This window comes from Falco rusticolus, chromosome 7 (assembly GCF_015220075.1).
Source record: "Falco rusticolus isolate bFalRus1 chromosome 7, bFalRus1.pri, whole genome shotgun sequence".
In the NCBI taxonomy this organism is placed as follows: domain Eukaryota; kingdom Metazoa; phylum Chordata; class Aves; order Falconiformes; family Falconidae; genus Falco; species Falco rusticolus.
This window is the reverse complement of record NC_051193.1, coordinates 61,660,875-61,680,670: the sequence shown is the minus strand read 5'-3', so window position 1 is coordinate 61,680,670 and position 19,796 is coordinate 61,660,875. Positions and strand designations below refer to the sequence as shown.

General features: G+C 40.9%; 2 protein-coding genes across 3 annotated transcripts in view; one reads left to right on the top strand and one right to left on the bottom strand.

The window, feature by feature from the left end:
* LOC119151799 (protein only RNase P catalytic subunit) overlaps positions 1-2,716 on the bottom strand; it is a 53,742-nt gene extending 51,026 nt beyond the window's left edge. Inside the window, exons 1-2 of one of the 2 annotated variants that reach the window (XM_037396129.1) lie at positions 2,591-2,716; positions 653-2,056 (exon numbers count right to left, since the gene is read on the bottom strand). In XM_037396129.1, coding sequence (XP_037252026.1) covers positions 653-1,653 — 1,001 coding nt within the window. In that variant the 5' untranslated portion in view covers positions 1,654-2,056; positions 2,591-2,716. Of the gene's footprint in view, positions 1-652; positions 2,057-2,389; positions 2,532-2,590 lie in introns of those variants that run through there. The other variant, XM_037396128.1, reaches the window with a different exon arrangement.
* A 133-nt stretch (positions 2,717-2,849) lies between these two features.
* Positions 2,850-19,307, top strand: PPP2R3C (protein phosphatase 2 regulatory subunit B''gamma). The gene is made up of 13 exons (XM_037396131.1): positions 2,850-2,989; positions 3,765-3,892; positions 5,043-5,147; positions 5,736-5,848; positions 6,669-6,766; positions 9,558-9,628; positions 10,378-10,510; positions 11,914-11,969; positions 12,043-12,118; positions 12,774-12,910; positions 14,583-14,720; positions 17,994-18,053; positions 18,792-19,307. Exons 1-13 carry the CDS (start codon positions 2,941-2,943, stop codon positions 18,978-18,980), a joined length of 1,353 nt encoding a protein of 450 aa, XP_037252028.1. The 5' UTR covers positions 2,850-2,940; the 3' UTR covers positions 18,981-19,307.
* Positions 19,308-19,796: the final 489 nt, after the last annotated feature.

The window sequence follows — 19,796 nt, the reverse complement described above, 5'->3', positions numbered from 1 at the left end:
AGATGGGCTCACATACAGCAGCATCACAAACATGCAACGGGCCCAGATGAACTACACTGTGCATGTGCAGTGTTAACTAGTTGTAATTTGTGGAGTCTGACCATCACTATTCATGAAAACAAAGTGCATGGCTTGCTAAATACTGTGCTAAAACAAAGAGCCTATTGAGATTACTCCTCTCCTATTATTCCATACAAAGTCAGCATTTAATCTTCACTGAACCTCAGCTAACTTTGCTACCTCTTTCCTTTAAAGAGAGAAACTATCTAATTTTCAAATAACTTACAACTTTTACACTCTGACATACAGGAAAAACCTTCGCACCTGTCAATATTCCTTATGTATCAACGCCAGAAAGAGATGAAATTGGGTATTTTGGATAGCCACGACCCATCACAATTTCCTACTTTCTGTACCAAAGAATAATATTTAACAGGTAACATCTTTCAAGAAAAGGTGAAATCAGTAAGAATTTTACACTTGAACAGCAAACTGGAAGCAAAAATAAAATGCATGTTTTCATGATAATGCACGTCTCATGAAGAAGCAACAACCAAAATAAGATATTGATGGATCTTATTAGTGTTCATCTGTGGAACAATCTGAAATTCCATTTTCATGAACTGGAGTTTGCTACTGAAACATTATTTACCTTTCAAACCATTGCTTTATACTCTGCATAAATGTTTTGTGAGGGTATATTTGGTTGTCTCTCAAATATAAGAGCATACCAAACAGCTCTTTTTGTAACTCAGCACCTTTCATGCCCCTGCTGAAGTCAAAAAAGGCCTGCAGGATATCCAAGGTTGGGACCAAATCTTTAGCCAACATTTCATGGTAAAGTTCAAATGCAAGGTTCATTTCTTGATGACGGCTGGCTGCTATGATACAGGATTCATAGTTTGCTCGTGAGGGAATCATCGCCTTTTTTACTTCTTCCAAAAGAGTCAAGGCCATTCTCCATTGATCTGAATTACTCAGTCCCCTGATAATAAGGGTATAAGCCCCACTTTCTAAAATCTTAAATCTGATTTTCATTATATCATACACATCACAAATTTCTGTAGTTTTTCCCTGCTGGACACACAGCGCCAGATATTTGACCAACAAACTATATGCAATGTCACCTTTACTGTTTGCTACATGGGTCAGCAAGGACTTAGCCACATCAATGGGGCTGTTGCACTTGACCATGCTGTTCAACATCACTTCTTCAAATATTTCAGGTGTTCGAAAGCTATCCTTCAGTCTGTTCCATTCCTCAGCTTGCAAAGGTTTTTCTGGAGGCTGTATGTTGGTAAACTTACGCCTTGACAGAAGTTGACTCATTAACTGCTTCTTTGGAGCTCCAACAGAAGAAGAAAAGTGGACTTGCCTTTCAGATATTTCTTTAGTTTCCTCATCCCATCCTTTTTCTTCTTCATACTCAATTTCAGACCCTTTCTTGGTAGGAAAGCCATCAGTTCCTCTGAGATCCACTGGTAACGCAGTGCTGGAAGATGTTACAAAACTCAAACAGGTAATCTTTTCCCTATTGGGGGTGTTGAAAGAGACAGCAAACAGTTTTTGGCATCTTGAAACAGACCAGAATGTACAACATTTCCACAGTAAAGCCTGAAAACTCTGTCGACTAGTTTGAGAAAAGAATGCCATGACATGAAGAAATACCTCACTATTAGCTCACTGTATACAACAAACTTATGAAAGGGAAAATACAGTTTGTATGGGGATGTTTACCATAAAAGCCCAAGGGCTGTCAAGCTGTATAAGCTTCAGTTTCAAAATGCTTGCTCTACCAGTCCTTTCTGCCTCTTAAAAAACCAAAAACTTGTGAATTTCTTTTTCCACAAAAATCAATTTCTTAGACTGTGAGAACATTCATCCAAAACGAGGATATCTTTCTTTCTAGAGAAGATGCTTTGCAGCTTATAATTTTTGTTTGTTGGTTACGGTAAAGATGAATACTGAGTTGTTGTATGCAGCCAGGCAATTCTGATGCAGCCAGGTGAAAAGGGCGGGTTTTTTCTTCCTGCCTTCATCGGAGTCAGAAGGTTTCCTAAAAATAAAAATAAAAATAAAAATAACAATGCAATATCATGACCTGCTCTGTGTTTTCCTGTCACATTTACAGCTGCATGCTTGCAAACACGAAGTTCAAAGTAACTCGACAATTTCAGGTCAGGAATCTCAACCCTGATCCCTCAAGCAGTCCCAGCACGGGATTCCTACCTCGGTTCCTCATACTTTTCAACCTGTAACAAGCTTCCATTTAACTGGTTTCCCCAATTACAAACCCTTGGTGACACCGCCGCAAAGAGACAGAGCAACACCACTGGCGGTAATTTTACAGTGAAATCCCACGTAAACGTTAGGTTATAAATGCAGTTACCGAGAGGTTCACCGGCAGCCGGGCAGGCAGCTGAGGCGGCTCATGAGGAGGCCTCGCGGGGCCTCACGTCCCTAGCCCGGTGCCCGGCCTACAACTCCCAGCGCGCACAGCGGCCCGGCCCTCAGCTGGGGCTGCCTGCCCATCCCCCTTTACCCGCCAGAGCGCAACGAGGCGCTGTCCCGGCGCGGGCCGCACCCTTACCGCTCGGGGCGGGCCTGCCTTGCTCGGGGCGCGGCGGCCGCAGGCGGCGGAGCGGCAGGGAGGCGCTCGCAGAGGAGGCGGCCGCACGACGCCCGCCCGCCACCAGGCCGGAAGCGCGGCTGAGCCCGCGCCTGGACAGGCAGCCAATCGCGTCGCACCGGGAGGGGAGGGGCGGGGCGGGGCGGGACGTGACGTTGCGCCGCGCGCCCTGTCAGGGCGGATGGGCTCGCTCCGCCATCTCGGCTGCGGGCGCGGCGCTGGCGGGGTCAGGCGCGCCGGGCAGGGGGCATCGCGCGTGCGCCTGGGCCCGGCCGGCCGGTGGGGGGCCGGGAGCGGCCGCCGGCCGGGAGATGGACTGGCAGCGGAGCCTGCGGGGCCGCCTGGCCGCCCGCCGCGTCCGTGAGTGCCCGGGGCCGGGCGGCAGTGGCGCTCCTCGTCGCGGAGCGCTGGGGGGCCCAGGCGGGGCCGGCCTGGCGGGGCGGGCGGGTGCCCCCGCGGGTGAGCCCCGTGACGGGCCCGGCGGGGGCAGGGGCGAGCGGCCGCCTGTCTCGTTGCTTTAGCTCCCCGTGCGTGGGCTGGCGGGGGCACCGGGCAGGCCGCGGGCTCTCTGCGGAGGAACAAGCGCCCTTGTTTTGGGGGGTCGTGAGAGCCGGGCGGGGCTGAGGGGCGCTGTGGGGGCTGGGTGGCGGGGGTACATGCACACCCCTGCGACAGCTTCGGCTGGCAACTGTAGTCGTGAGCGAGCCCGCAGAGAGCTTGTGCAAGCCTCTGCTGGCGTGTGGTGGTGTCCCTGACGTTACAGAGCAAAAGGTGGCTCTGTGCTGCTGTGTGCGGTCAGCAGTAGCTAAAACGATGCTGTAAACAACACTGTAAACGAGGAATGCTGTAGCTCCGTCAGTCGTAGCTATGTATCTGTTATAATCACATACCCTTACAGAGGCTCAGGCGCGTGCAGATACTGAAAGTGCTGCTTTGTAGATATTCATACGTGACATATTTGGTATGTCTGTTATGTAATTTACATAATAGGCCTGTGCTCTATCAATTTCCACCTTGTATTTGTGTTACTAAACAGCTTAGCTGTATAACCCTCAGCGTTAACTCCGTTTTTCAAGTTCCTTCCTACATTGAAGCTCAGGAGTACAATATGAAAATTCTTTTCTATGTTAATCAGCTAAAAAGAGTGAGCAAGAGCTAAAAGATGAAGAAATGGAATTGTTCACAAAATATTACATGGAATGGAAAGGAGGAAGAAAAAGTAGCAATACATCGTATATGAACATACCGCGATTTTACTACAGGGTAAGTGAGGTATCCAGATAAACTCCAATAAGAGGCTATTCTGTGTTATAAAATAAGTTGTGCTTATTCAAAGGGTCACTACAGCTTCAGTAGCTTAAGTAGATTGAAATCTGCATGATGTAGATTGCGAAGCATTATTTTCTATTTTGTATAATTGTAGATTTCAGCCATTTCAAATAATTAGTAAGCATCTCATCAAAGGCAATGAAATGGTTTGCTAATCAGGCAATAGGCATGGCTGTTAACTGAAGATAGGAAGTCTTCTTTCTCTTTCAGAGAAACTTTTTATTTTAAGTAAATTTTGACATACCAATGTTACAAATACATATCTCCCTGTTTCTGTTGGGACATGATGGGAGGCTGCTTCATGAAAATGGTGTGTCATTGGTCTTGCAGACTAAAGATAGGTCTGTTGCTTGCATCATCTGGTAAAAGCGCTTGGTCCGGCAGCTTATGTGTAAAGTGAATCAGATTGGGATGGGGGAATGTGGAGCGCAGGTTCAACATCATGATATTGCTGACACTTCTGCATGTGGCCACTCAGCTGCTGTCTAATCTCACATGGTCTCATATTCCTTAGAATCATGAGTTTCTGTCGATTAAGTTCTCAAGTACCTGTTTCAGTTGATGAATACCTATGCAACCATCCAAGTTCTGGTAGTGCTGTACAGCTTTGCATATAAACATCTTTCATACTAAGTGTTCTTCCATCTGTTTTGTTGGCCAAAACAAGTTTAGTAGACATGCTTTTGAGAGCCAGGCCTACCACAAAATAGAAAGTGCTGCTTCCTCCTGAGTAAAAACACTGAAGTAAGTGTCTTCTATGCATGAGCCTTCCTGCCTTGCAAATGTGGGAAAATGCTTACTGAGTGGTTTATCAGGTATAAGTAGGTTTCTGTTTCTCATGTTAAAGATGTCCTGCTTTAAGTATTTTGATACTGAAATAGTTTGAGACAGTATGCAAGTGCTATCCCTATAGAAGAAGCAGATGCCGTGCAGCATTCTGGTAGATAAGTCATTATTTTCTATCAGGTAAACAGCTTTATCAAAGCGTGTGAGTCAGGACTACCTAAGAGTCTTGCTAGATTTGTAGCTTTTGAATGCTGCCACTGTACATGTACAGAAAATTAAAACATCACAATTGTTCTAGCTGCCAGCTGAAGACGAAGTCTTGCTTCAGAAATTAAGAGAAGAATCTAGAGCAGTCTTTCTGCAAAGGAAAAGTAGGGAGCTGTTGGATAACGAAGAGCTGCAGGTAAGAAAATATTTTCTGTATGTCTCGTAATGGCTTCTGACAAGACTTTCTCTTTCTGCAGAGTTTGATTATCTCCTGTCAACAGAATCTTTTCTGTGCTAAGGTCCTTTGTATTTAGGCATGTTGGCTGGTTGTGAACTACTAGCTAAAGCTGAAGTGCTGCACAATCTTGGGCTGGTAATGTCAGCGCAAAGCTTCCTCATTATGATGTATATGAAGACTAAATCAACGGCTTCTGGTTTTCTAGCACATTCCAACAATTTTCCTAGTGGGCCCAAGAAGAAATAAATTCTCTTTATGTATCACTGAGAGACTCCAAAGATGGTTGAGTTTACTGTAGTGCAAAGACAAAAGGAGCATGATCCTAGAAATCCTAGTGAGTGAGAGTGTGTCTGTGTTTTAACACCAGTTTAGAGCAGTGGAAATATTGCTTGCTTGCTTTTCTGGCTGAACTGATGATGTGTACTGATAAACTGAGATAACCATGCAGCAAAACCACATTTTGCTGCGTTTCTTAAATGCTCTGTCATAAGCACATTGACATCTCTAGAGAGATACCTTCTTAACCAAATATAAACACTTTTTAAGAATCTATGGTTTCTACTGGACAAACATCAGACATCACCAATGATTGGGGAAGAAGCAATGATCAACTATGAGAACTTCTTGAAAGTTGGTGAAAAAGCTGGACCTAAATGCAAGTAAGGCTTACTTCTCTTGTATATGCTTACTTCGGCTAAACCTAAGTGCTGCTGTAACTTTCAGTTCCTAAAATAGATGGAAGCAGTTTAATGGTGGGATAAAGTCATGTCCGTATAGTAATTGATAAACTAGTTGCTTTGCATCCTGGCAAAGGTGTATTGCCCTACATCTCTGAGGGAATTTTTTATAAAGATGTCTGCAAGATGGGTACTGCATCCTTTTGAAGAAGAAATTCTTATCAGCATGGGCATTTTTATGATATTAGTGGCCAGTAAACAGCACACTTTGTATTTGAAGAGGAAATCGTGTCTCCAGTGATACTGCTCAGCCTTCCCTAATATTTTATGATGGAAGATTTCCTACCAGATGTTCTGTGTACACCATACAGTGAATATTCCTTTTTTTATGCTCCTGTTGGCGACTGCTGTTGTGCACGTAGCTTTGTGATTGAGTTTTGGGCGGAAGCAGATCAGGTGTCAGTACTGGCAGTTCCTTTTATGTGCATATTGTTGTAGAAGATTGGAAGTTACCAGATCTGTTGTACCACAGAGAAGTGAGTGAAAGCTCTCAAAGCTCCCACATCACTGCAGAGCCTCATGAGCAGAAAAAGCAGCTGCTTTTTATTGAGTTTACCATTGTTACTTGGCAGGATCCCACTTGATGGGTGTAATGTAGCAAATTGACATTGTTGCATACACAGAACACGTTCTATATTGTTAAAACAGCATTGTAAAGTGTCACAGGTTCTAGATACTGTAAATGAATCTGTGAGTGCAGTATACTGCGATGTGTAGGAGTAGCTCTGTGTTTGTTTTGCAGGCAGTTCTTCACAGCTAAGATCTTTGCTAAATTACTCCATAATGATCCTTATGGGAGGATATCTATCATGCAGTTCTTCAATTATGTCATGCGAAAAGGTTAGTTGATGCTTCATCTGTGTTAATAAGAGCCTTGAAAATAAAACAACTTATTTTAAGCTTTATTAGTTACTTGCTGTTCTCTTCAACAGCAGTGAGATCTAGCCCTTGATTACTAATCATGTTTTCCTGGAGGCTTGGGATTTTTTTTCTGCTTACTAGGAGGTGGGAGTTCACCCTGTCTCTGAAATCTTCGTCTTCTGTCAGCCTGAGATATTCTTGATCTATTTGGTGTATATATATGTATTGTTATTCTGATTTCCTTTATTCAGGCAGTACTGCAAAGAACAAAACAGTAAAGCTATGTGGCAAGTGTGATCCTAACCGCTGTCATCAGACTGTCCGGCAGATAGCTTTGTTTGCTCTTTTTCCTTCCTTCTACATAGTGGTGTTATCTACGTTTTCTAACTGTGCTTGTCAAGTATGTCAATATGTCGTTGTGCTTGTCACTATAGCTTTACCATATTTTCAGCTATTTTTCATTCTAAATAACCACTTGGGCTGAAAAATGCGATTTTATTTTTTTAAATATCTGGATTAGATTCTTTAAAAAGGTGAAGCTGGCTCAGAGAAAGGAAGGTTGCCTCATTGCCTTGTCCCCTGGCTACTGTGCTCTTAGGTCTGGTAGAGCCTTCAAGAGGGAAGAATGGCACCTTTCCCCAGAGCAGCTCAGCTTGTTTAACTTAAGCTTTTTTGGTGCAAGAGATGAGAGATGTGTTGAGCAGGAAACTGGTGAGTAGATGGGCAGTTTATGCGAGAAAGGAGTAATAGGGCCATTTGCAACAAACAGCAAACCTATAAGCTGCAGGGTAGGAGACTTGAGAAGAAGTCTGTGAAAACTGTATGCATTTCAAAAAGGTCTACCCATATGGGCACAACAGAGATTCATTCAGAGCTCTTTATTTCAGTTATTTCACCCAGAAATATTAAGTTTTGTGTATTTATGGTGATACCTTTTTTAAACCCAAAAAACCTCCAACAAACAAAACCAAAAAGACTCACCAAACTAAGAGACAAGAAGCCTTCTTTTATGTCCCATCTCAATCAGATTTCATTTTCAGACTCTGGCCAACATAAGGTTCCATTACAGTGTGTGTTTGCAAGTCCCTCTTGGGTCAGTTGAATAAGGTCTTTGTGTTTTCTAGCTTACAGCATTGGAATTGCCTAATAAATTTAGCCTAGTAGCAAGTCTGTGCAGTAGCTGAGATCATTTCTATTGTACAGCGTTCTGTATGGGGGCTGAAAACCGAGCCAGGTATTAAAGGAAGACTGAAAAGAAAGGCTTTAGATTGGAATTAGTGATTTCCATCTGTATTTAATGTTAAATGTCCTTCAGTGTGGCACTGACAGGAGAGGAAAGTGGTAGATGATGGAGTCAGCTCTGCAGCTGCTTGACCTGGTCCAAGTTGGGGCACTGCAGTGTTTATTTCACCTTAGTTTGAAGCTCATGCAGCAGAGCAGTCAGCCTCCAGAATGGTGCTGCAGCAGGGAAGAGCCCCTATCACCCTGAGGTTAAAACATCTTAAACCGCTGTGCCTCGGGGATGTGACGGTATTCTCTAACCAGCTGAACTCATTAATGAGCTTTTGTTTTTTTTCTTGTATGTGCCTGTTAGTTTTAGGAATAGCTGCATGTACACATTCATATACTTGTGCAGAACATGTAGCATTCTGTCTTTCTCCTTTCTACCTCCAGCTGGAGTATTTCCTACAGTCCCTGGATTACAGCCCTTCTTCCCTTTTCTTAATGATCCACAAAGTCCTTTGGGAGGTCACAAGAGAATGGTGAAGTTAGTAACTGGATAATGGCAAAGCATTTCCCAAAGCACCATCTGCCTCCAGTAATGCTCCCCCCTTCAGGCAGCAAGGTGATCAAGTCTGTTGGCTTTGTCAAAACAAGTCAAGCCTAGTAGAAGTGTCTTGAATCACTTCAGGGTGTGTGGTGCACTTACCCTTAAACTTAAACTTCAGCCAATGAAGAAACAGCCTCACCGTATAACCTCTTGTCATCTCTGAGTGATACTCAGTCTACCTTGACAAACACCTTGAAGAGATTAATACTGGTATGAAGAAAGCTCATATTTTGTAGGAGGAACTTTTAAACTGTGTCTTCATAAAATTAATGTTAAATTTAACATTGAGTGTGTGAGTAATAGTTTTTATGCCTAATCTGTACGCTATTTCTGTTACTGTGCTTTAACAATGGCCTCAAGCATGTTGTCCCTGTACAAGCGTGTACAGACAATAGATTGTCTGATTGATGCCCCTTCTCACTGCAAAAATGGATGCTTGTGCTATTCTATTTGTCCTGCTGTAACTCAGAAGAGAGAGCAGGACCTTTGGCTGTAGCTGCAGCGTCTCATGGTGCATAAGGGGCTGTAGCCATCTGACAAGCAGTCTGTGTATGACACTGTACAGCTGGTTCTAATGCACTGAAAATGTGCTGCCACACATCTCTCTAGGTCAGCAAGAGAGAATCCGTACGATTCTGCATACCACAGAAAATGTGCTGTCTGCTCAGCTGTTTCTCACATCTGTCCATTATAAGGCAGTCTTGGCCACAGCGCACCATATATCACCAGTGACTCTTACCAACTTAGAGACTGAAACTGTGTTTCGAAGCAGGGCTGGTACATATCATGGCTTTGCTTAAATCTCAGAAAAATGGGTAATACTGAGAGGCATTTAACATCCAGCAGTGCCTTGTGGCCTTTAGAACAACTTCAGATTTTGGTGAGGCCTCAGAAGACCCCTAGGTTTCTTGCACTGTAATTCTGTTTTCTGTTTTGCAGTATGGCTTCATCAGACAAGAATAGGTCTCAGTTTATATGACGTGGCAGGACAGGGCTACCTCAGAGAATCAGTAAGTAAATTTTTGATTAACTTAGTGTCTGTCTTTACTCAAATGACAGAGCATCAGAAAGGCTCCAGTTTTCTTCCAGTCTTATCTTGTAAAAGCTTGTATCATAAACTAGGTTGGGGGTGGACACGCTTGTTTCAATGAAGTAGCAGTCTCTGTATTCTAGAGATTTGGTGGCAAGAATGCTGCTAGCCTTTTTAATATACAGGTAATGCTCTGAAAAAGAAATCGTAGATTCCACGGTTTCATGTCACTAGCACTTTTCTAGATTTAGTAGGATATAGTAGAAATCACAGAAAAGGATGGGTAGAGTGGTCCTCAATGAATTATTCTCCTGTTCTAACAAGGGTTAATACTATAAAATAAATAAGAAGGTTGTAGTTACCACTCTACTTAAAAAAAGATCTATTCAAGAATATTCAGCAATAGGATAATCCAATTAGGACTTACGCATTGGTATTTGAAAAAGGTACAGTTGAATGCGTTTATATTTACATGTAAACATCATCTGCTTTGTTAATGTTCTGCTTTATTTGTAAACTGTTTCAGTCATGGTATCACATGTACGTGTATATGACCTAGGATTTCTTGCACAGAGACAGAAGCTTTTCTGCCTGCTTTTCTGCTCTTTCCTGCATTGTTGCAGGATTGTATTTTTCACAAAATATGCTTGAAAGTCAGGGTGGCATACAGCAAACGTGCAGCAATAGTAGTGATTCAAGTTTATTTTCTTTTCTTTCTAAATTCTGCAGGATTTAGAAAACTACATTTTAGAACTTATCCCTACTTTGCCACAACTGGATGGTTTAGAAAAATCTTTTTACTCCTTCTATGTCTGCACAGCAGTTAGGAAGTTCTTCTTCTTTCTGGATCCTCTCAGAACAGGTAGGTCCATGTTTTCAGAATTCTAAATATGTGGGAGTATTTAACTTTTTAAATGTTTCCACCAAAGCTACTTATGTTTTCAAAGGAGTATGTAGTTGTCCTTGTAGGCTTTTGTTCAGCAATCTTGTATTTGAAGATTAATCTCCACTGAAGACCATGAGTCTTTACATGGGTTAATAATCTACTTCTACAGCTAATGAATTTCTATGAGATACCCATCAGTTCTGGTACTATAGTGTTAACTCATAGAAACTAAAAAATACGGTATTGTTCCATCATAATGCATCATTAGCAGTAGCTAATTTTATAAGTGTTTAGGGTGAATAGAAAACACAGCAACTAACAACTTTGCTGCTTGGCAGAACATTCACAGAACTGTGGAAGTACTCAAGAATGGTTATTGTGATGTGCTTTTATGATTAAATTTGTATATATCAGGTAAACTCATTAGACAAGGTTTGCAGTTATGGCTGCTAATCCTTATTACACATGTGGCTCTCTCAGACAATAGTTTGCTTTTTTGTATGCCCTTGATTTAAGTCACAAACTGCATGTGATTTCAAGATCTAGCTGTGCCCCTTGAAAACATCAGAGTTGCGTAGGCAGTAGCCTCTGGCAGAGGTAATTACAAACACGGTGTAATTACCTCTTCCCAATCTGTTGTAACCATTTACTTTTTCCAGCAGTTCTGGTTTTGATATCCCAGTCCATGGGTCAATACATAGACCCAGGTATTTTTCAGAGCTACCGGGTTCAATCGTATTCAGGGGGGTGCTGTTAATCATCTATGGAGGACAGTCATTGGTATGAGTCTTTTGTGGGCTTGATGTAAAAGCCATGGCACTTCTCCCCTTGTGTCTTGAGGCCGGTTAATTCACATAGAGGGGGTGTGTGAAGTTATAATGCCATTATTTTGCACAGCTCTTTGTGCAGTGTCTGCACCCCAGTGAAAGCTATGCCAGCAGAAGTGCATTCTGTCCCGTTAGCTTTGTGACATATCTGAGTTTCTGAAGATGTAAAAATATCACATCACTTAACAGACTCTTACTCCAAAAAATATTTTAAGTATGCTTTCTTTGCATTTTTTTATTTTACATTTTGAGTTGATGTTGCATGCTCACTTTTTTTTTTTCCTGGCTTTTAAGGCTTGAGGTTAATTCCTCTTCTGCCGATATCAGGCTAGTTTTATTCAGTCATTTTAAAAGCTATTTTCATTTTAGCTTTTAAATTACAGCCTTATCCTTGATGTTAGAATTTGGTTTTGGTTGGTTTGGGTTTTTTAAAAAGGCATTTTCTTTCTGCTCAGAATACTTCTTTCTTAAGTAGAACTACCTAAATGAGAACAGTTAAATGGATATGTAGCTGGGTAACTGTTAAAATGTGTTTTCCGTTTCTTGCTGCAGGGAAGATAAAGATACAGGATATTTTAGCTTGCAGCTTCCTGGATGACTTACTGGAGGTAAAGCTCTCTTAGCAGATACTATTGTATTTTAATTTATTCTTTCTGAATTCTAACTTTATGTTTCACTTAGTTAAGGGATGAAGAACTTTCTAAAGAAAGTCAGGAAACAAATTGGTTTTCTGCTCCTTCTGCATTAAGAGTTTATGGTAGGTTCCTTTTATATGTGAATGTGCTTTTTTTTTCCCCTTTCCACCCCCCACCCCCTCCTCTCTGCTTTCAATGACTTAGTCACATTCTTAGTGTTATTTTTCCTGAGTTTGTCTCTAAATCTTCCTGGTAACTTGTCCTTCCAACTCCTATAGTCATCCTTATGGTATATCTTCCTGACTTTCTTTACAGTTTCAGTTCTCCACTGTTACTCTTTACCAGTTTTATCCTCTGTCATTTTTGCTGGTTGCACGATGTGCAAAATTCCTTTGTAACCTTCTATTTTGACTGTTCTATTCATGCTTTTGCGTTACCTTTAGCTCTTTTTTCATGCTTACAGCAGATCTGTTAAAAATACAGTCTTAACCTTCTGCTCCTATCTGTTTATACCCAGCCTTTACTTTTGAGCCGTTACCTTAGGGTAGAACTATTATCACCTTATGGGAATCCCACTTCCCCTCCCTCCATGCTCTGTGCTCATTTATGATGCTCTATGAATATTATTGTGGATCTAGCATATTCCCACTTAACTGCATTAACTTTATGATGAAAATTAAATAAATGTTTAAAAAGCACTAAATTTTCTTTCTCTGTTGAAACAGTTCTTTGCTGATACAGGTATATTATATTTTGCCCTCTGTATCTTCTCCCTAGGCCAGTACTTAAACCTTGACAAAGATCACAATGGCATGCTCAGCAAAGAAGAATTGTCTCGATACGGCACAGGCACTCTGACCAACATATTTTTGGATCGTGTCTTTCAGGAATGCTTAACTTATGACGGTGAAATGGTAATCACATATCTCCTTTTTTTTCACAGTATAAAAGGTTTGGCTTATTGAGATTGGAAATGTCTCATAATCAATATCTTTAAAATAAAAAGTAGCTTGATTTAAAGTAACTTTTGTTTATCATTGTGCACACAAATGACCATGCTGCAGATTAGAAAATTAATTTTCTTAACACCAAAGTGATTGCGACATGGCTTAAAGACAAGTTGCTTCTCTGGAAAAGCAGAAGAGATATAAAATCCAGACAGCCTAGAATAAAGCTGCTTGTACATTTCGTTAACATAAAGGACATGTTGAAAAAATACATAGATGTAGCAGTGCTTTTTAGGTACATGTACTTCTTTAAGGAGAACCAAAGAGAAGTGGTACATTTGAGACTAGTGCAAGTTAGCTAACCTGTCCACTTCTTCATGAAGACAAGAGTGGTTTTGTTGTAAGTTTTCCATACCTGTGAAAAATGGGAAATCTAACTAAAGTTAAAATAAAAATTTGTATCTATGTTTATTTTGAAAGCTTTACTTAATATATTGCTGCTCCTGTTGCCTGCATTCAGATAACTGAACTCTAAAAGTGATAAACTGCAAATTCACTATGCATTTCTCCTGCTGCCTTAGCAGTTTTTTGTAGAGTCACAGAATCATTGAGGTCATGAGGAACACTCTTAGTTGCTCTTTACTGGACGTGCTGCAGTAAGTCCACCTCTCTCTTGTTCAGGGGAGACCAGAACAGGATCCAGTGCTTGCACGTGGTCTAAGCAGTGCTGAGTAGAGGACAAGGTCACCTTCTTCCATTTGCCAGCAAAGCTGTTCCTGGTGAAGCTCAGGATGCTGTCAGCAGCCTTTGCTGCAAGGGCACATTGCTGGCACGTGTTCAATTTTGTTGCCCATCAGGACTTCCCAGTCCATCTGTGCAAAACTGATTTCTGACCAGTCAGTCCCCAGCATGTACTGGTACATGGGGTTGTTCCTCCCAAAATGCAGGATTTTGTGTTTCCTATGTTGAATTTGATGAGGCTCCTGTCAGCCCATTTTTTTCCATCCTTGCGAGTTCCTTCTGAATGGCAGCACAACTCTGGTGTTTAAGGTAGACGGGGTTATTATATACATGGGACTGAAGGATTTCTGTCCTTGTCACAACTATACCTTGACTGGGAAACCAAGAATCAGTACTGATGAAAAAGTGTGATACATATTTGTGATGTCTACTAAAGCTTCTACCACATGATTTTCCAAACTACCTACTCTGGTCTGAGGATTATATACTTTGATTGGCTGCATAGTTCACTGTTTGGTACCGGTAGGCTTACTGCCACTGGGCATATAATTTGTGGTAATTAAACCCTTTTATATGGCTTTTCTTCACTAGTTGTGTACATGCAGCACTCTAAAGATGTATTAAACATTGTTTAAAAAGTGTATATAGCATGTTTAATTTGGATTTATGCTTGGAATCTATTTTACTTGTAAAATGGCAGGTATTCCTATTGTCAGCAATCATTAAAAACTTAACTTTCTGTTCATGTTGGTGGTAGGAGCCATTTTCTGTTTCATGTTGTCTTTTTCAGAAAATAGAGTGATCCCCTACAATGAAATAGTTGCCAATTATAGAGTTCCTGCTTGCAAAATCAATTTTGAAAGAAGACTGTAATAAACATGATTGTATCTACTTTTAGGACTATAAAACCTACCTGGACTTTGTGCTTGCATTAGAAAACAGAAAGGAGCCTGCAGCTCTGCAATATATTTTCAAACTGCTTGATATAGAGAACAAAGGATACCTGAATGTCTTTTCCCTTAATTATTTCTTTAGGGTAAGTCTTTTTGTACAGGTAGGCCATTTTCTGTGTTTATAGTGTTATAGCCTGTGTGCTTCTGCATGCAGATCTGCAGGAAATCACTTTAAATTACTACTGTCCACTGGGAGACTGGTAACTACTTCTAAGAAGATTTAAAATATTAAAAAAATAATATTCCAAAACTTGGAAAGAATTCAAAAAGTATTTTCGACATTTTATCTGCAGGTGAAATTAACTGGGTTTTTTTGTTTAGGAAAAATATTTTCTTTTTTAATTGAAATTGTCCAAAGTTGCCTAATGATTACCTATTAAAATCTCTTACGGTTCTAACTGGTCATTGGCCATGGTTTTAATTTCCACTGTAGTCCTAAAATTCAGTAGAAGAGATGAAAATAATGAAAGGCAGTGATGGGTCTGTACAGCTGTGGGATTTTTCATTCAATGTGTTGATTGCAGAAAGCTTCTTGCATTTTTTTTATATTCTGTATTTTTATCTGTTACTCCCAAAACAGACGTAAAATAAGCTTATATTTTTTTTTGGTTGCTGTTAAAATTAACCTAAGGCTTGTGAAGTATTCCTCAAAATTGTGTTTTGTGTGTGAGTGGGTTTTTTTTGTTCTGGCTTGTGGTGGTTTTGGTTTTTTGGGGGAGCAGATGTTTTGTTGTTTTGCCTTGGGGGGGTGTGTGTTTGTTTTTTAAATACATACCTGAGGTATCTTGGGAGGGGAAATATGATGCAATAAAGTGGTATCTTTGCTGTGAATGGTTTAGCCTGAGTTTTGAGTGTGATGCTTTTTTCACATACAAAATTCCTTCAGCGATACCTATTCAGACACAGGGACAAGCACTTGAATTTTCTGTATTCTTTTTGTGGATCTTTGTATTGTAACTGTAAAAATAAACAATGCCCTTGTACTTTGTCATACTTTAAGCATATGACTAACAAGGTATGTATTTCATTCAGCTCGTTAAGTAAAGCATTCAGGCCTGCTCAAGACATAATCTTATATCCACATTATTTCTATATTGTAATAAGTCTCTAGTTGAACATGAACTTTGATATGACTACAACCATTCTGTAAAAATAAGACTTCTTACCTGGACGACCTTTTCTAAAAAAGAAGGGTTTATTTTTTTCTTTTCCTTTTTTTTTCTTGATTTGTTTTTAACAAAAAAGAACCAACACCCAAACCAAACAAAAAAACCCCAAACCACAACTTTTTTTTTCTTTTAGTGCCTTGGAACCATCAAATAACATAGGGTAGAATGGGCTTTTGGAGGTCACCATCTCCCACTGTCTGCTCAGAAGCAGGGTCAGCTTCATGGTTAGGTCAAGTTGCTCAGGGCCTTCTCCTAGACAGTTTTGGGTATCTCCAAGGAGGGAGACTGTGGCCTCTTTGAGAAATGTCTTCCAGTGTCTGACTCACCCTTTCTTTCATCTTTGCCCAATTGGAATACCTCTTGTGGCAGTCAGTGTCCACTGCCTCTTGCCCTTTCACTGTGTCTCTCCAAGAAGAGTTTTGCCCTGTTGTCTCTCACAACCTGCTAGGTAGTTGAAGACAGTAATTAGATTTCCTCTACCACTTGCAGCCTTCTGTTTTCTAGGTGAATGAATCCCTGTCTCAAGCCTCTCCTCTCAGCTTTGCTGTGCTTTAGCCTCCCCAGTCATCCTGACAGCCCTCTGTGGGTTCCCACTGGTTTGCCAGTGTCTCATAAAGGCGAGCCCAAAGCTGTAAGGCTGCATCTGGAGTATTGCATCCAAATGTTGAGTCATGAGGAATGATCACCTCCCTGAACCTGCTAGTTATGCTTGTCCTAATGCAGCCCAGTATTTTATCTGTCTTCATCACTACCAGGGAACCCTGCAAGTAATGTTTAATTTCTTGTGCACTGAGACCTCCAGCACCTTTCCTGCCAAGTTGCTTCTAGCCAGCTGGCCCCTAGAGCATACTGCTGCATGGGGTTATTCTGCTGCAGGTGCAGGCAGGATTTTTGCATGTGCCTTTTGAACTTCACCATGAACTTTGTTTAGCAGTTGTAGCTGTGTTATACACTTGATGGGCAGCTGTCAGGCCAGAACTTGGCAATACAGGGTCAGGTCCTAGGGAAATTAAGCCATGACTCATCCTTTCTCCCTGCTTTTACAGCTCACCATTCCCACCGCTTTCTCTGCTTCTGTTCTCATGGCAGTAGGAGGAGGGAGGCCAGGGGCCATATCAACTGTCTCTGACTCTGATTTTAGTAAAATGTTAATATAGTTTTACAAAAGCATCAAATTTAGTGGTTTTGTAGCACTAAAGTAATTCTAACACAAGAGCAATTTAACAAGGTAATTCTGTATGAGGTGCTGTGGCATAGCTATTTTCGTGCACGTCTCCAGTTACATACTTATTCTATGGCTTGGAACTACAGCAGGTGCTTGATCGTATCCAAAATGTGTCCCTCCTTTAAACTTTTGGAAATTGAATGTTCCAAGTTTTCCTTTAATCAGAACAGTTCCTTTTGAGTCTGTGAACAATTGCTTTTCTGCTAGCGTAAGGTGGGTAGGTCTGCACGTACAGAGGCTGTGCTGATCCAGCTGTGCTGACAAGGCTATGCAACTTACACTAGTGAAACAGTTTTGTTCATAGTTGTTGCTTGCAGGCAGAGGTTTGGTGATGCAGCTGTTTAAATAGTACCACATTAAAAGAACTAATAGGGAATCCTGTTTTGCTCAAAGTGAGAAATGTCCGCTTACGGCATGAACTGGGGGGACCCTTGCATGTGTGGACAGATACTCAAATAGACAAATCCATAGTCTCCTTCATGATGTTGTTTGATCAACCAGAATATAAGCTCCATTTTCAAAATCCTGGAAAGTGTGAGTAGCCACACTGCTTTGTCTGTCTGCTGGTTGGTCTCTTCCCTTCTCTTTCCCTAGCCTGTATCTCACACTTTGTCAGCAAACTGAACCTTCTGGTTTGAGTGTATTACTATCTTAAGCTTTGAGTGTTGAGTGATAATATTCAAGTGGCTGCATATCCCATTTGCAGTGTGCGCAAACACTGGTCATAATGGAAGTTGGATTCTTACCATACTGACTAAGAACTGTGAAGCCAGAGATGCATAGCATTGATGATGCCTTAAGTCACCCCAGCCTCACTTGTGGAAGAGTTGATTGCAAGCTGTAACATGAATGTTTTGTTACAGGGCAATACAGCTTAAGATGCAGAAGCACTAAAAAGTTTCATATAGTATTAGTGTGATACTGCACTACCTATTCATAACTTTTCTGGGTGTTTTTTCTAGGCTATTCAGGAACAAATGAAAATCCATGGACAAGAACCGGTTTCTTTTCAGGATGTCAAGGTTAGTTTTACTGAATAGAGTACTATGTGAAATACTTGAATAAGCATTTCATAATGTACTTACATCATAGTTTCTAGGTCATATATTTATGTGCAGAGTAGCAGAGATGATCTGATTTGTCCTACTCACAGGCTTGAAAATATCTTTCTGTTCAGCAGTTGCTCTGTAAGAAATCTGGTATGCAGCTGTTATAGTGGTTTCCTTACTAACAGACAAAAATACCTGTTAAATACACGTTGCTGTTTCTCACACCTGAAGATACTCATTATGTCTATTCTATGGTTCAGGATCATCCCTTAGAGGTGGGGGAAGACTGGTGACTAAAAACCTGTCTATAAAACACTTTGTTACTGCCTACTTTACATTTAGCAGTTTTAGTGCTTAAATAAATACAAGAGCTTCTGTAAAACTTGCTCATACAAGCAAATTGAGTTTCATGTTGCCAATTTGAGGCCAAAGCCTCCCCAGGAAAGCCAATTATTAAGATGCGGGAGCTGAGCACATTGCTACTATTGGTAGCCAACTGTTCTTTGTATCTTATATGATTTGGGACTGAACAGTGCTTTTTTTAATGTGCTTTTTTTTTTTTTTTTTTTTTTTGGTAACTTGGTGTGGGTGTCACCGTTACCCAAAGATCATTCTGTATATGGCATAAAGTAGCCATTATTCTGTTATTATTATCATTAATGGGGGGGGGGGGGGGGGGGGAGTTTCCCCAATTTGACTTTTCTTTCATAGGACGAAATCTTTGATATGGTGAAGCCAAAGGATCCGTACAAAATCTCCCTTCAAGACTTGATCAATAGCAGTCAAGGAGACACTGTTACCAGCATTCTAATTGATCTGAATGGGTTCTGGACATATGAGAACAGAGAGGTCCTTGTGGCCAGCGATAATGACAACACTGCTGATGTTGATGATACGTGACTTTGAACAGGAGCAGACTGTATCCATAGGGATCTCTCAATTTGATGCATTAACTGTTGGAAGCTGGAAATGTTCATTATCTGAACCAATGGCTCTTCCATCTTACTCCCCTCTGGACCTTTCCTCCCCCTACAATATAAAATGCGGTACATACCAGAATTGCAGAACTCGTTTCTGAAACCAAAAAAGCAAGTGTTTAAGACGTAAAAACTACCTTTTGTAATAAATATTTTTGGACTTTATCCCTGTGTACCAAGCCCTATCCTTATTTGAATATGCCTTTCTAAATGTGAATTTATCGTGAAAGTAAAGATGTGGTTCTTGGTATCTTCAGCACTGGCCTGTATCCACTTGGCCATCCCAAGCCTCCCACCGCGTTCTGTATGAGCATTCTGTTGTAAAGGCAGAAGTCTTCAGTAAGAGGTAAAGACTTTCAGCCTTTTTGTTCTACATGTATGTCCAGCTTTATGTGTCTAACAGAAAGGGTAAGTAAATAACTACTTAACTGATGAGTAGTTACCTAATTCTTAAGAGGTTTATTAACAAAAATAAAACCGCACTAGCTTTAGGTCTATTTAAAGCTAGTCCAAACACTTGTATAAAGGTTTTCACCAACTGAACCTCCTGTGCAAGTATTTTATATTGCTAACTTAACTGTACAGCTGAGCTACAGCAGTAGTTAAAGCAGTGAAACTCTTACTCTTTAACACAGCTGTAGAAATGTTTCATCTTCCCGATGAAATTACAATAGCTCCAGGCCAGAGGTGGTTGCAATCCTGCATTATTTATTGATCTGAGTAGTGCTGAACACACTGA

Bases quoted from the DNA above. Each gene is read 5' to 3' on its own strand.
- PPP2R3C (XM_037396131.1), top strand. From the start codon at position 2,941: ATGGACTGGCAGCGGAGCCTGCGGGGCCGCCTGGCCGCCCGCCGCGTC. The intron at 6,767-9,557 runs GTTAGTTGATGC...TCTGTTTTGCAG, and splicing joins CAATTATGTCATGCGAAAAG to TATGGCTTCATCAGACAAGA. The intron at 14,721-17,993 runs GTAAGTCTTTTT...TGTTTTTTCTAG, and splicing joins CCCTTAATTATTTCTTTAGG to GCTATTCAGGAACAAATGAA.